Genomic DNA, 15,929 nt, shown 5'->3' on the forward strand with positions numbered 1-15,929 from the left:
TCTGAGCTCCCCATGCAGGGGTCCCTGGTTTGATCCCTGGTCAGGGAACTAGATCCCACATTCATGCCACAACTAAGAGTTTGAATGCCACAACTATCGAGCCTGCCTGCTGCAACTAAGACCCAGAGCAACCTAAATAAATAAATACTAAAAATAAATATTAGTAATAATAATAAGGTCTGGGGGGGCAAGGATATATTGGGAGACTGGGATTGGCATATATACACTACTCTATATAAAATAGATAACTAATAAGGACCTACTGTATAGCACAGGGAAACTCTACTCAATACTCTGTAATGGCCTATATGAGAAAAAGAATCTAAAACAGAGTGGATATATGTATACATATAACTGATTCACTTTGCTGTACACCTGAAATTAACACAACCTTGTAAATCAACTATACTCCAATAAAAATTTTTTTAAAAAAGGGTCCAAAAAATAAAATAAAAATAAGGTCTGGGGACAAATCAGCTACCTTTGATTTCTAAGGAGTAATAATTTAGTCTTCTCCCTAAATACCACCAGTCAAGGGCAGAGCCCATGTCTGACGAGTCTTAGCACCTCCTGCAGGGCCAGACACAACACAGACATCTGGTAAATTTGTGAGTGAAGAATGAATGGACTGGTGGCGCAGTGGTTAAGAATCCGCCTGCCAATGCAGGGGACACATGTTCAAGCTCTGGTCCGGGAAGATCCCACATGCCACAGAGCAACTAAGCCCGTGTGTCACAACTACTGAAGCCCGCATGCCTAGAGCCCGTGCTCCACAACAAGAGAAGCCACCGCAATGAGAAGCCCGCGCACCGCAACGAAGAGTAGCCCCCGCTTGCCACAACTAGAGAGAGCCCCCGCACAGCAACAAAGACCCAGTGCCAAAAATAAATAAATAATTTATAAAAAAAAAGGAATGGAGGAGGGTTAGGATTAGAGTAGGAAGTCATAAAGCAAAAGCATGAGCTTCGGAAGCACCCGGGGCTGGGTTTGGATCCTGTCTCCACCGCCCACTAGCTGTGTGAGCAGCTCCCTCTGAGCTTCAGATCCCCCATCTGGAAAACAGAACATAACACTTACTTTATGATTATTGGTGAGGACAAAATGAGGTCATATGGTAAACATACAGTAAAAGATAGGTGATTACTATTCTAATGGGATGAATAAATGAATACTGAATGAGGTGATTTGTCATGAAGATTTTTTAAGAAAAGGGGCCAAAGAAAGCATCAGTTGGCTTGGGTACCCTCATTAGACAGAAATACAGTAAAGAGATAATATGCAAGTCTCCCCATAGCCATGGGCCCTCCCAACCCTCAGTAACATAAGAACAGACAATGAGTGGGGACACTGTACTTTATGGATACGTTTTCTCAGAGGGTTTAAAGCACCTTCAGAGACAGCAAGAATTATCTCTTCCCCAATCTCCCTATCCCCCCAACTCCCAACCCATAGATGTGAAAATATCCCAGTCTTTTTACATGAACTCTCCTAGCGATCCAGGGGGTGGGGGGCACAGATTACAGCATCAAACAGACCCACACAGATGCAGTCACCTGATTCACAACAAAGTCACCTGATGCAGTGCCATGGGGAGAGGGTGTTTCTTCAATAATGGTACTAATCAACTGGATATCCATATAGGAAAAAGAAAGGATCTTGACCCCTATCTCATACCAAGCACAAAAATCAATTCCAGATGAACTACATATGTACATGTGAGAGTTCAAACACCAAAGCTTTTCAAGAAAAACATATGAATATCTTTGTGATCTCAGAGTATGCAAAATTTTCTTAATTTTATGAGACACAAAACAAACTAATGGACCAGAAAGCGCTAAATGGTCTATGTTAAAATGAAGACTGTCTGTTAGTTCAAAGACATCTTTAAGAGTGTGAAAAGTAGGAGATGATTTTGGAATATGTACTAACATCCAGAATACAGAAAGAACCTTTATGTTATGGGCTGAATTGTGTCCCCCCAAATTTATATGTTGAACTTCTAACCCCCAGTAACTCAGTAAGTAACCGTATTTGGAGATAAAGTCTTTAAAGAGGTAATTAAAATGAGGTCTTTAGGGTGGCCCCTAATCCAGTAAGACTGGTGTTCTCATAAGAAGAGGAGATTAGGGCTTCCCTGGTGGCACAGTGGTTGAGAGTCCGCCTGCCTATGCAGGGGACACGGGTTCGTGCCCCGGTCCGGGAAGATCCCACATGCCGCAGAGCAGCTGGGCCTGTGTGAGCCATGGCCGCTGAGCCTACGCGTCCGGAGCCTGTGCTCCGCAACGGGAGAGGCCACAACAGTGAGAGGCCCGCATACTGCAAAGAAAGAATGGCCAGAATCGAAAAGTCTATAAATAATAAATGCTGGAGAGGGTGTGCAGAAAAGGGAACCCTCCTACACCATTGGTAGGAATGTAAATTGGTGTAGTCACTGTGGAGAACAATATGGAGGTTCCTTAAAATACTAAAAATAGGAACTTCCCTGGTGGCTCAGTGGTTAAGAATCCACCTGCCAATGTGGGGGACACGGTTTCAATCCCTGGTCCGGGAGGACCGCACATGTCGCGGAGCAACTAAGCCCATGTGCCACAACTACTGAGCCTGTGCTCTAGAGCCCGGGAGCCACGACTACTGAGCCCATATGCCACAGCTACTGAAGACTGCATACCTATAGCCCGTGCTCCGGAACAAAAGAAGCCACCTCAATGAGAAGCCCGTGCACCACAATGAAGAGTAGCCCCCACTCCCTGCAACTATTGAGAAAGCCCGCACGCAACAAAGACCCAATGCAGCCAATTTATTTATTTATTTATTTATTTTAAAAAAGAGAAAAATCTTAAAAAAAAAAAGGGACTTCCCTGGTGGCACAGTGGTTAAGAATCCGCCTGCCAATGCAGGGGACACGGGTTTGAGCCCTGGTCCAGGAAGATCCCACATGCCGTGGAGCAACAAGCCTGTGCACCACAACTACTGAGCCTGTGCTCTAGAGCCCACGAGCCACAACTACTGAGTCCACGTGCTGCAACTACTGAAGCCCACGTGCTCTAGAGCCCATGCTCTGCAACAAGAGAAGTCACTGGAATGAGAAGCCTGTGCACCGCAACGAAGAGTAGCCCCGCTTGCTGAAACTAGAGAAAGCCCACGCGCATCAACGAAGACCTAACACAGCCAAAAAATAAATTAATTTAAAAAAAAACCAAACACTAAAAATAGAGTTACCATATGATCCAGCAATCCCACTCCTAGGCATATATCCCGAAAGACAGAAAGCTCTATTTAGAAAAGATACATGTACCCCAATGTTCACAGGAGCACTATTTACAATAGCCAAGACATGGAAATAACCTCAGGGTCCATCAGCTAATGAATGGATAAAAATGTGGGGGGTGTGTGTGTGTGTGTGTAATATATATATATATAATATATACGCACACACAACGGAATATTACTCAGCCATTAAAAAGAATGAAATAATGCCATTTGCAGCAACATGGATGGACCTAGAAATTATTATAGTAAGTGAAGTAAGTCAAAGACAAATATTATTATATCAATTATACATGGAATCTTAAAAAAATGATACAAATGAACTTATTTACAAAACAGAAACAGACTCACAGACATAGAAGACAATCTTATGCTTATCAAAGGGTAATGTGGGGGAAGGGATAAATTAGGAATTTGGGATTAATAGATACACAGTACTATATATAAAATAAACAAGAACCCACTGTATAGCACAGGGAACTATACTCAATATCTTATAATAGCCTATAATGGAAAAGAATCTGATACACACACACACACACACACACACACACACACACACACACATAGGTATAACAGAATCACTTTGCTGTACACATGAAACTAACACAACGTAAATCAACTATACTTCAATAAAAAAAATTTTTTTAAATAAGAAACAACCTCTAAAATAATGAAGAAAAGACTTGATCAAACATTTCATAAAAGAAGATATCCAGGGGCTTCCCTGGTGGCATAGTGGTTCAGAGTCCACCTGCCTATGCAGGGGACACGGGTTCGTGCCCTGGTCCGGGAAGATCCCACATGCCGCGGAGCGGCTGGGCCCGTGAGCCATGGCCGCTGAGCCTGTGCGTCCGCAGCCTGTGCTCCGCAATGGGAGAGGCCACGACAGTGAGAGGCCCGCGTTAAAAAAAAGAAAAGAAGATATCCAAATAGCAAATAAACATATGAAATGGAGGTCAATTTCGTCAATCATTAGAAAAATGACAAGTGAAACACAGTGAAATAGAACTATACTCCCATCAGCATGGAGGCATGACTACAATGAACATGATGAACACACCAACTCTGGGTAAGGATATGGTGCAATCAGAACCAGAACAATCCGCTGGACAATTACTTGACAGGATCTACTAAAACTGAACATATACGTAAATTCTGACCCAAGCAATTCTCCTCTTAAGTATATGCCCAACAGAAATGCATCCATTTGTTCACCAATCATGCCTAGAATGTTCATAGCAGCACTATGCATACAACCTTAAACTGGCAGTTACCCAAGTACCCACTAATAGAATGAATAAATCAATTGTGAAATAATCACATAATGGAAAACTATATAGCAATGAAAATAAATCATCTACAACTGCACACAACAATATGGATGAATCTCGTAAACACAAGGTTGAGTGGTAAAACGCCAAAACCAAAAGAGGACAGACACCCTGTATGATTCCACTAACACAAAGTATGAAAACAGGCAAAATTCATCCACACTATTAGAAGAAGCCAGGACAACAGTGGAGGGAGTGACTGGATGGGAATTCAAGGGGGGTTTGACCCTGGGCTTCCAATTACCCTGGTGTGTTCAATTTGTTAAAATTATACAAATTTTCACAACAGGATTACTATATGTGCACTTTTCTGTATGCATATTAGACTTCAAGAAAAAAGCTTTCATTTTAAGCGCACAGTGCCACCACTTTTTGTTTTGGTTCTTTAGAGATGAGGAGCTAAAAACAGAGGCTAGGTGCCGGTCTTCCAGCAGGCAGATAAACAGGGCTGACAGAAAAAAGCCCAATTTTAGGAGATTAGAGAAGAGTCTGCCCTAATAGCTGGCTGTGCACCACCCGCTTCTCAGACAGTCGCCTCCCAAGATACAGGGCCTGGGGAGGGGACAAGAGGCTAGAAGACAGGCTGAGATCCCCCCCTAACTACGAGGGATGGTCCAGCCTCCCCCATACTCTGCCATCCACAGCAGAACTTTCATTTGTGGGAATTCCCTGGTGGTCTAGTGGTTAGGACTCCACGCTCTCACTGCCGAGGGCATGGGTTCAATCCCTGGTCGGGGAACTAAGATTCCGCAAGACATGTGGCATGGCGAAAACCAAAAAAGAAATCCCATTTGTGTTAGGGACATGGTTACGTCACCCAGCAACCCTGGGGAGTCACTCCTTCCCCACTCTCAGTCCACATGGTTCAGCTAGGCTGGGTGTGGGATTTTGCTCCCCATTTTAGCTGCCATGTGGAGAGAAACTTGCCGGAGAATGAAGCAGAAAGAGGAAGCCAAAAAAAGGGAAGCAAAAATGAAAAGTAGGAGCCAAGATCTTGAGATCTTCTTGGCACACCTGGATCTAGAAATGCCTAAGGTCACATCCTGAACCTATTACGTAAACCGCTGAATTCTGTTTTGCTTAGGACAGATTGAGTTACATTTGTCACTTATGTCACTATGACAAATCTTCCCCTTCACCACTCTCCAGAAGCCTGTGTGCACTCTCAGTGGGAATAATCCTACCCGCTGCTAACTGCCATTACAGGCATCCCTCACGGTGCTATACCTTTACAAAGCACCAAAATTCACCAATCCGTTCGATCATTACAGAAATGCCAAGAGACATAGGCTGCAGGTATTACTACTATTCCCACTTTTTGGGCGGATTTTTTGGCTGCATTGTGCGACATGCGGGATCTTAGTTAGTTCCCCGACCAGGGATTGAACCCATGCCCCCTGCACTGGGAGCAAGGAGTCTTAACCACTGGACCACCAGGGAAGTCTCACTATTCCCGCTTTCTTTGCCATCCTAGACTTTTCTGAGAGCCGGCAAGGACGTCAGGACCATCTAATTGAATCCTCTCGCTCTCACAATGAGAAGAATGAGGCTCAAGGAAAGAGGCAGCCTGGATACAACCAGAGAATAACAAAACTACAAAGGGCTTGAAAATTCTTCAAAAGCGTGAGGGCAACATTACTGAGACTGTGATGTTCCCTGATCCCCAGATTTGAGAATCTGGCTTTAATCCTTGTCCATAAAGAGAACTTCATCGGATCCACATTCTGCCATTAGAATAATAATGGGGACCATTTCGTCATCCGCCATAATGCTAAGCATTCATTCATTCTCTTACAGGATCCTTCTTTGAGGCAGGTTCTGCTCTTAGCTCCATTCTGCAGCTGAGGAGTAGCTTGCCCCAAATCACTCAGCCAAGTAGCAGAGCTGAGTCCCAACAACAAAGGCTGGGGGTGGGTTGAGGCACCAGAGAGAGTCACCTGTGCCAAGATTTGATTTACGGGGTCCATCACCCCATCTTCTGCTCACTGCTGGAAGGCTGCCTCCTTCTGTTCTGATGTCCACTTCCTTCAGCATTTCTAGAATCCAGCTTAAAAAAAAAAAATCTATCTCCTGAGCAAGCCCTCACCAGTTAACTGAGATCCTTCTGTCAACAGCAGCACCTCCTTATAGCCAACTGGTCCTCCTTCTTCTTTTTCTTTTTTTCCGCCACATGTCATGCGGGATCTTAGTTCCCCAAACCAGGGATGGAACCCGCGCCCGTTGCAGTGGAAGTGCTAAGTCTTAATCACTGGACCGCCAAGGAAGTCCCTGGTTCTCCCTTCTGAGTTAACACATCTCTGGGTCAATATTCAGGCTGGGGACTTCCCTGGTGGTGCAGTGGTTGGGAGTCCACCTGCCGATGCAGGGGACACGGGTTCGGGCCCCGGTCCAGGAGGATTCCACATGCCGCGGAGTGGCTGGGCCCGTGAGTCATGGCCGCTGAGCCTGCACGTCCGGAGCCTGTGCTCCGCAACATGAGAGGCCACAACAGTGAGAGGCCTGTGTACCGCAAAAAAAAAACAAAAAAAAAAAGACAGACACACACACACACACACACACACACACACACACACAAGACAGACAATAACAAGTGTGGGTAAAGATGTAGAGAAATTAGAACCCTCGTATGTTGCTAATGGGAATTTAAAATGGCGCAGCTACTTTGGTAACTGTCAGAGGAGATTAAATGTAGTTACCCTATAACCCAACAATTACCTTCCTACGTATATACCCCAAAGAAGTGAATATGTATGTTCACACTAAAACTTGTACATGAATAGTCATAGCAGCATTATTCATAATACCCAAGAAGTAGAAACAACTAAAATGTACATCAACAGACGAATGAGTAAACAAAACGTGGTCTATCCATATAATGGGATACTGTTCGGCCTTAAAAAGTAATAAAGTACTGAGACTTGTTACAACATAGACGAACCTCGAAAACATGAGGCCAAGTGAAAGAAGCCACACACAAAGGACCACATATTATGATTCCACTTTTACGGAAAATCCAGAAGAGACAAACCCACAGAGGCAAAAAGCAGACTGGCTGTCAGGGGATGGAAGGAGAGGGGAATTGGGAGGTACAAGGCTCACTTTGGGGGTGATGAAAATGTTCTGGAATTAGTTCGTGGTAATGGTTGCACAACACTGTGAATATATTAGGAACCACTGGGGAATTCCCTGGCGGTCCAGTGGTTAGGACTCAGCACTTTCACTGCTGTGGCCCAGGTTCAATCCCTGGTCAGGGAACTAAGGTCCTGCAAGCCATGCAACGTGGCCAAAAAGAAAAAAAGAACCACTGAATTGCACACTTTAAAATGGTTAGATGGTGAATTTTATGGTATATGAATTCTATCTCAATTTAAAAAATATTTTTAATTCCCCCCCCCCAAGAAAATAATCAGATCACAAAGCTACCCACCTCACCACACTTTAAAACTCCCCAGTGGCCTCCCATCATCACCCAAGCAGTTAACCCCAAATTCCCCACCAGGGCCTAGAAGGTCCTATGTGGGCCTGGCCCTGCAACTTCTCCCACCTCTCCTACTACTTCCCCCCCTCACTCCTTCCACCCTTTGCCCTTGTTCATTCCTCCATCTGGAATGTTCTTTCCCACAGCTGGCTTCTCATCAGTCAGGTCTCTGTCCAAACGTCCTCATCACCTCCACCCAGAGGCCCTCCCTGACCACCCCCCACCTAAAACAAAACACAGCTCCAGCAAGCTCCACCCCATTACCCTGCTTTACTTCTTCATATCCCTTATCACCCTCTGAAAAGACGTAAATTTTTTTTAAACTATTTATTTCTTTGTTGCCTGTCACTCCAACCAAGAGGGCAGGGATCTTGTCTGTCCTGCTCACAGCTGTGAATTAGTGTACCACGTAGGAGCTACTTGAGAAACACTTCTGGAAAGAATGGATGTATCGACCAACTTCCTGTAAAATCTGAAAGGCAGCCCACTACCTGGTCAGGAGTCCGGGGCACTCAGTGAGTCCAGCCGAGCTCTGCAGGTGCTCAGCGCCAAGCCCTGCCCTAGACCTGTCTGGAACCCTGAAGAAGCAGGAAGAATGATCCCTCCCCTTGAAAGTTCTGAAAGTCTTTTAGGGGTCACACAGCACCCAGTGTTTACCCAGCAACCCACAAACAAACGCAAAGGAGAGAGCTAAGATTGCCTTGATGACACCGAAGCTGGAGGCTAGGGTCCAAATCAGCCTCATACAACTGCACTGGCAAACACCCTCTAAAACAGCTTCTTACGGCTTTGCAATCTGACCCGTTCTCCAGAATGAGATGGTTGCAGCTCACACCTGCTCCTGCCTCCTCGCATGGGAACTTTCTTTGCAGAGGCAGTTAAATATCCAAAGAGGCAGGTGGTATAAGCCTCGTCCCCTGCCACTACCACGCCCCCCCAATTCAGCATCTCTGGGCCACGCACACACACAGCAACTTACCCACTAGGAGTTTGACATCTCGGACTGTGAAATCAGGGTCAGGCATCCTCGAAAAAGAGGAACACAGACATTTGATGAGAAGAAATAACAGGGTTAGACCCAACAATGGGGGCAGAGGGAGGCCATTTTTCCAAGAGAGTTGCCTGGTTCTCATGCTGGGAGTCCAAAATGGGATAACTCAGCGGGAGGGTCACCCCCCAAACCGGTCAGCAGCTTCCTCACCTCAACGGCAAACCAGACCCTCACTCTCCCTGACACCTGAACTCAGCACAGCTACAGAGAAGAGGATGGACATCCACCGACCCCCTGCCACATGTCCGGGGAAGACTGAAGTGTGCCGCCAGAGTTGGGCATTCAAACGCTTGCTTTCTTTTAGGGTGGGCAGCCCTCTCTGTGGCTCCTCTTCTAGAAAATACTCTCCATAAGGAGTTGTATGGAGGGTGGGAGGGACCCCTTTTAAGTTTAGAGGAAAAAAAAAATATCGCACCAATTCCAGGGATTTGGTGACACTGGCTATGATGACTGTGATGAGGTTCACTATTAATTAATAGTGATGCCAAAGGTTTAATTTCTGTTGGTAGGAATGACTGGCAGTAGATGCTGTGGAGGGAGGGAGGCTGTGATGAAGCCCTTAGCTTCCTCCCCCACCCCTGCCCAAGGGGTGGAAACCTGTTCTTCCAGCCAGCCTCCGGATGGAAGCTCTGAAGAGAATGTAAACCAGACAAGACACCACGGGAGGCAGGTGCTGGGGCCCAAGCCGAAAGGGGAGACGAGGGCCTAGCATCCTAGGAAACACACCCTCCACAGAAAAGGGCCAGTTTCCCACATAGTGCAAGTCTGAGTAGAAAATATGCATGTAGGCGTCCTGCCTCTGGGCCCAGAAGCTGGCCAATCCCTTTGCAGCTCAGGCCCTGCCTCAGTTTCCTGATTCAGGGGGAGGACACAATTCTCTTCAGGAAGTCACTGTGTGTAATTGGGGTGGGTCGGGGGAAAAAAGTCCACGCTGTTTAAGTACCCTGTGACCTCTCCATCCAAATTCTCTGAAAATCCAGACTCATCTTTAAAGAGTTTTTCCCCTCTGTCAGGCCTTGAACAAGGAGATACAATCCCCAAATAATGAAGAAAAATCCTTCTCAGTGATGAGAGGTAAAGAAAAGGGTGGAAGAAATCCATCCCAAGCTACAAACTGTGTTAGGGAAAGAGACAGGGGAAGAAGCAATTGGTTTCAGCAACTTACTTAATTCCCAGGCCATCCTTTTCTCGAAATATCAGGGGAACTCTGAGAGCTTCTCTCTGCACGTACTCATAGTTGAAATCTGTTTGGAGATTGGAATTAAAACAGGTTGGTTAAGTCATGAAGGAGCAAATGAACCATGATCCATTGGTTAGGGGAAGAAAAACGATGGAGGAAGGGGCAGGGGTTATACTAGACGCAGACACCAGCCCAAAGGGCAAGAGCTCCCTAGAAAATGACAAGGAAATGGATTAGGCAAAGCCCAAGAGAAGCCATGCCAACTATCAGCTCCTCTGCCTACTCAGTCACTGCCTGCATGCCCCACGGGTCAGAACTTGTCAATGAACAGCCCAAGGCTGGAGAGAACTGGGGAGGGAGCCTCATGAAAGAGCCCCACACAGCCCAGTTATCACTGCAAGAGAGGGACGGATGGAGAAACACATCCCAAGCTGAGCTCAGAAAGTAAAGGAACTGCAAAATTGAAGAATGCCACCTGGGAGGATCTGAAGCCCCAGAGAGGAGGCTGGGAGGAGGGTTCTCATTGTAGCCGAGCATCAGGGAAGATCTTATTGTAATATCCTGCATGGTGAAGGGGAGGGGGGAAAAGCCGGTTTCCCTGGAAACTGTGTATCTGGTGCCAAAATAACTAGGGAACTGGGCACAGCTTTGCTGCCTTAATAGTGAAATTCTGCTGCAGCCATCAGAACACTTGCTTCAGCTGGATAACCAAGAGGCATGCTCCCCAGGTGAAGACTGTGTGAAGGGGACATAGTGAGGCCTGAAGAAAACTCACCGCGTAGTTTTCCTGTCTGACTGACGCTTGTCTAGTGTAGACCCCCAACATCCTTATCCAAAGCCCTAGAGCACGAAGGAAGCCTTAGCTTCCATCCTCCTGAGTTCCAAAAGTAGGGGATCTGACCCAACCATATCCCTAAATATGGAGGTGAGGGAGGCGGAGATAAATCCTCATATCCCCAAATCCTCAGGTAACTGAAGCAATTCACAAAGGCACAAGCCCTCCCTGGCCAGTCAGAAGGGAGATAGAGGAGATCCCAGGCCACTGAAGCCCCTGCCCCAGGGAACAGTTCACTAGGGCAGCTTGGGGGAGTGGGGGTAGGGAGAGGCCAAGGCAACTCTGCTTAGAGGAGAGAGAACAAAACCAGAGCCGGGGAAAGTCCTGACCTTAGCAGCTCAGATCCCCAGGAGCTCCCAGTGAATGGGGATTCCTAAGGATTTAAAGGCAGAGAAGTTTAAGAAGCTTCTATTTTGAATCCAGGCTAAGGGCTCCTTCTGTTTCTCAGCTCCTCCCTCGAGTTTTGGGGCAAGATCTGAATTAACAACCAAAAACCCTAGAGCCCTCTCTCTTGAAAGGAGCCTGGACAGCAGATTTAAGGGCTCTCCCTCGCTGGAAACCCCCAGCCCACCCCATACACACACACCCAGAGTCCACCCCCAGGGTCAGCTTCAACTTCCTCAAATGAGCCTGAGAAAACACTGAGATCCTGGGCAGAGAATTCCTCACCAATGACCAGGAAGAGTTGCATACTGCTTTCTCCTCCGATCCGCCAAACAACTCAAGAAAAATGGGGAAGGAGAGGAATTAAAACCCCATTTGTGCTAAGGAAATTTAAATGTAGTTGAGACTAGACCCCTGAACTGTCTGGCCTCTGGGTGCAAGGCTCTCTTAAGACCTGGCAGGCTGGAAGAAATTTCTTCTTCCCTCCTCGCACAACTACCCCCTACCACCGAAGCCCGGCACTCCAGGAAGCAATGGGCACAAAAGAGAAACTTCAAAAATGCAAAGCTAGGCGGTCTCTCCTAGGAGCTAACCCCATAGCCCTAGCCACTCAACCGGAACCTGGAGGCGGGAGGAGCTTCCCAGTTATCAGCTCACTGAGGGATGGGAGGGTTTTCCAAGGGGGAAGGGGATAAACAAAATGGGAACAGAGTAATGTAAAGGAAACCCAAATGTCTGAGGGGCAAAAATGAACTTACAAACCCCAGAAGGGCATAGGGAGATGCCTAAGTAGGCAGGGCAAATCCAAAACCCCAATCCCACAGGCCAAACCGGGGGCCTTGCAGGCCTTAGACCCAAGCCAGACAGAGCATAAACTCAAAGTCTGGAAGACACTCCCAGACACTTTGCTAGTACCAGGGTCAGGGAGGTAGGCCCTGAAGGTCTCAGGCTAGGGTGACATTCCCAAACCCCAGAGGCTTCTCCAACTTCTGCTCTAAACTGGCAGGGCCCACAAGAGGGACAGAGCTCTCAAGGCCTCAGCCCTGGGAAGAGACCCTGTTTCCCAGGGGGGTGCCCCAACTCTTCACCTCAAACTGCCAGGGGGCAGCCTGAAGCCTGATGGGGCGATAACCCCCTTACCCACAGTCCCCACTTCAAGCATCAAGGATGCAGGGCTAGAGACCTCAGGCTTAAGCGGGATCCAGCCAACACCTCCAGGTCACCCACCCTGCTCCCATCTAGCAGGGCTCACAAGGTGATGGAGCTCAGCAGACCCCAGGCCTGAGGAGGTGTCACTAAGTGACCGGGGGCGTCCCCAGCGCCAGGTCCTAACTGGCAGGGCCCGAAATGTCACGGGGTTTGAGAGACTACAGGCCTGGGGGTCCCCCACCCCAATACCCTTGGGGTGCCCCAGCCCCGCTCCAGCCCATCGGCTGCACCTCGTGCAGCGCAAGGAGCTGGGCCGGCTCCGGGAGGGGTAGAACGCGGCGCACCCGCCCTCCATCTGTCTGCCCGTCGGTCCCCAGGTCCCTCAGTCCGCCGGCCCCCTGGCTCTACCCACCCTGGGGCTGGTGGTGGGCGCGGGCCGGGCCTAGGCCCACGCCCGGCCCCGGTTCCCGCCTGCCCTCCTCCCTCGCCACCCAGCCCACCCCACCCCCCCAGTGCTCGGCCTCGTTTCGTCACCGGATCCCCTGGAATGGGGGACGCGGGCGCGAAATACGAACCCAGCCACCGGCAGCTCCCTCCCCACGTGCGCTCGGGCCGCGCCGCGGAGGACTGCCCGAGGAGGGGGCGCCTCACCTTTGCCCTCCATGGCGTGCACGAAGTCCCCCTGGTACAGCTGGCTGCGCAGCTTCTCCTCCAGGCTGAAGCCGCGGACGCTGACGATCTCCTCCACGTCCGACAAGTCCTCGTTCTCGTCGTATCTCTGGCGGTCAATCGGGCGCTGCAGGGACCCAAACCAGAGAGCCCGGGACATTACTGGGGGAAGTGGGGGTCGCCTCTCACCCTGGGCCCAGCTCGAACAGGTGCAGGAGCCGCGCGCCCCCTGCACCCCACCACTGCGACCGGAGCAACTTTGCGCAAAAGCCAAAGATGCTGAAAATGGGCATAATGAGAGGGGCCAGCGCCCCCAGGGTCAAGCTGCGCCCTAAACAGGGCACTCCCCTCCTGCATCTTTGGAGGCCATGGAAGGGATATCTGGGGGAGTCTCCCTTGCCCCCCACCCCCGAGAGGTGTTAGGTTTTGCCCACTCGGCCGGGAGCCTGGTTATGTAACCCGCGAGGGGGGCTCGGCGCACGGGCTGGCGGGGCATTTGTAGGCCCCGGGAGGAGCCGCCGCAGCGCCCGGCTCGGCGCTAACAGCAGCCCTGGCGGCCGCAGCGGCAGAGCCGGGAAGCCGGAACCGGGGGCCGGCGGCATTTCTAAGACTGGAGCCGCCCCCGAGCTACGGGGGAAGCTGGAAAGCTGAAATGGAAGGGCTGAGACCCCAGCCGCCCCCGCCGACCGACCGCCAGTGCAAGAAGAAGAGATGGGAGGGGGGGTTCGGGGCTTGGGAGGGGGAGAGGCAGACGGCCCGCCACAAAGCTCCCATCGGAGACCCCAAAACGCACCAGCAGCTGTCTCATCTCCCCACAAGCGCGCGCGCACACTCACTTCCTAAGGAGAATCCCCCGCCACTCCCCGCATCCCCTGCCTCCTCCCTCCACCGCCGAGCGCCCAGCCCCGCAGCCCCCCAGATTCCGGGCGAACCCGAGCCCGCTGAGCCCCCCCTCCACGCCTTTCCCCGCTACCACCTCCCCACTTAAGTGTCTGAGACTCTGAGCCTCACAAGGGACTGGAGGAGTAAGCTGCTTGCTTCCTTTTGCATGCAATTTATTATATTTTTTTCCGGTCCTCTTGCAAAATACAGAAAAGGAAAGAAAAGGCAGCAAGAAACAACAACAAAAAAAATAGATCTATCATATACCAGATACAGATTTGGAAAAAAAAAAAAAAAGCTACACACCAATCTTCTTCCAGAGTCTTTCTCTGCCTCCATTTTTTTAGGAGAGTTCACCAATTAATTGTCAACACTCCTGCCCCCTGCATTTTGGCGGAGGGGGGAAGGAGGGAAGACCAAAGAAAACAAACCAAAAAATAAATAAATAAAGCTAGCCAGAGCCGAGATCTACAAAGTTTTGCACCAACACTTAAGCAGATCCGTTTGCAAAGTCCTAGGAAACCATTTTCAGCAGTTGTGGGGGGAGGCGTCGACGTCATAATCCCCGGAACGTAAACATTGTTGCCGATCGCGCTCCGAGCCCGCGGCCCGGCTTGGGGGGGGCACTCGGCCCGGGATGGGGGTGGGCGGGGGCGGTGGCCTGAGGAGGTGTGGGGCGGGGAGGGCGCCCGGGAGGCACCGGGCGCCGTTAGCGCCCTGGCATCGCTGTTTTGTTGTTGGGTCACGAGTGCGCCTCTGCACGCAGGCGCCGCCGCCGCCCGGGAGTTGTGTGCAGAGCTGACTTTTGGAAGGGCTGAGTTGCAGGCGGCGGGCGCATCCCGGAGATGGCGGGGCAGGGAGGAAGGGAAGGAGGGAGGGGGTGGGGAGGGAGGTGCAGATTTGCACGGCTGGCCTCAGCGGGAGGCGCGGAAATGCAAGCCGAGCATGCTGGAGTGAAAGCCCCCGGGGCCTGGCACCCCCCAAAAACGACCTCCCACCTCAATCCCTGCCCCCATTGCCCACGGCCCCCACGGGCTACCCCTCTTCCTCTTCCTTCACTCACCCCACCTCGTTACCTACGTGGCCGACCCAAATTCAAAACATTTTGTGTATATATAATTTTTTTTCTTTTCTACTACGTCTTTTTTTGGGGGATCCTCTCTAGATCCCCATAAGCGGACCTGCCATACGGAGGAGGCATTTGGGGGCTCAGGAAGAAATTAGCGCAGCTCCATACCTGTACGGACTGCATAGCTTTTAAACTCCTGGACTCAAAGATAAGGATCCACATACACACAGGTACAGGAAATACAGCCAGACCAAAGCCTTTTAAGACCCGAGCTGACCGGAAGACGTTGCCTTTCATTCATTCACTCTGCCCGCGTCTGTGGAGTCCTTTACTAGGCGACAAACCCTGCAAGAGAAGTTGGACATTTTTTAAAGGTCCCTGCGCTCGCCAAGCGGAGGAAATAGATGCTCAGGAGTGAACTACCGAGAGAATCGGATCTGGCGCCTCCTAACGCAGCTGGCAAACATGCGAAGGGTAAGCCCTTATTGGCGGTTTACAGGAGAAATGTCGGTGGAAAGGTGCAAGGCGCTGGGATGGGGCGCGGGGAACTTTGGGCACCCCTTGATTAAGCCTACAGCGCTTCTTGGCGGAGGTATGGGCACCCTCTATACAAATATGGAGTATCATTAGA

At 49.8% G+C, this 15,929-nt stretch overlaps 1 protein-coding gene across 4 annotated transcripts in view; it reads right to left on the reverse strand.

Annotated features, from left to right (window-relative positions):
* The window catches only part of KDM2B (lysine demethylase 2B), a 121,216-nt gene extending 105,509 nt beyond the window's left edge, over nucleotides 1-15,707 (reverse strand). For 2 of the 4 annotated variants that reach the window (XM_079941766.1, XM_079941765.1), the window contains exons 1-4: nucleotides 15,467-15,707; nucleotides 13,330-13,474; nucleotides 10,296-10,374; nucleotides 9,059-9,105 (exon numbers count right to left, since the gene is read on the reverse strand). In XM_079941766.1, the coding sequence (XP_079797892.1) occupies nucleotides 9,059-9,105; nucleotides 10,296-10,374; nucleotides 13,330-13,474; nucleotides 15,467-15,595 (400 nt within the window). In that variant the 5' untranslated portion in view covers nucleotides 15,596-15,707. Of the gene's footprint in view, nucleotides 1-9,058; nucleotides 9,106-10,295; nucleotides 10,375-13,329; nucleotides 13,475-14,535; nucleotides 15,037-15,466 lie in introns of those variants that run through there. The other 2 variants (XM_079941768.1, XM_079941767.1) reach the window with 1 other exon arrangement.
* Between the last annotated feature and the right edge of the window lie 222 nt (nucleotides 15,708-15,929).

This window comes from Stenella coeruleoalba (assembly GCF_951394435.1).
Source record: "Stenella coeruleoalba genome assembly, chromosome: 14".
In the NCBI taxonomy this organism is placed as follows: Eukaryota; Metazoa; Chordata; class Mammalia; order Artiodactyla; family Delphinidae; genus Stenella; species Stenella coeruleoalba.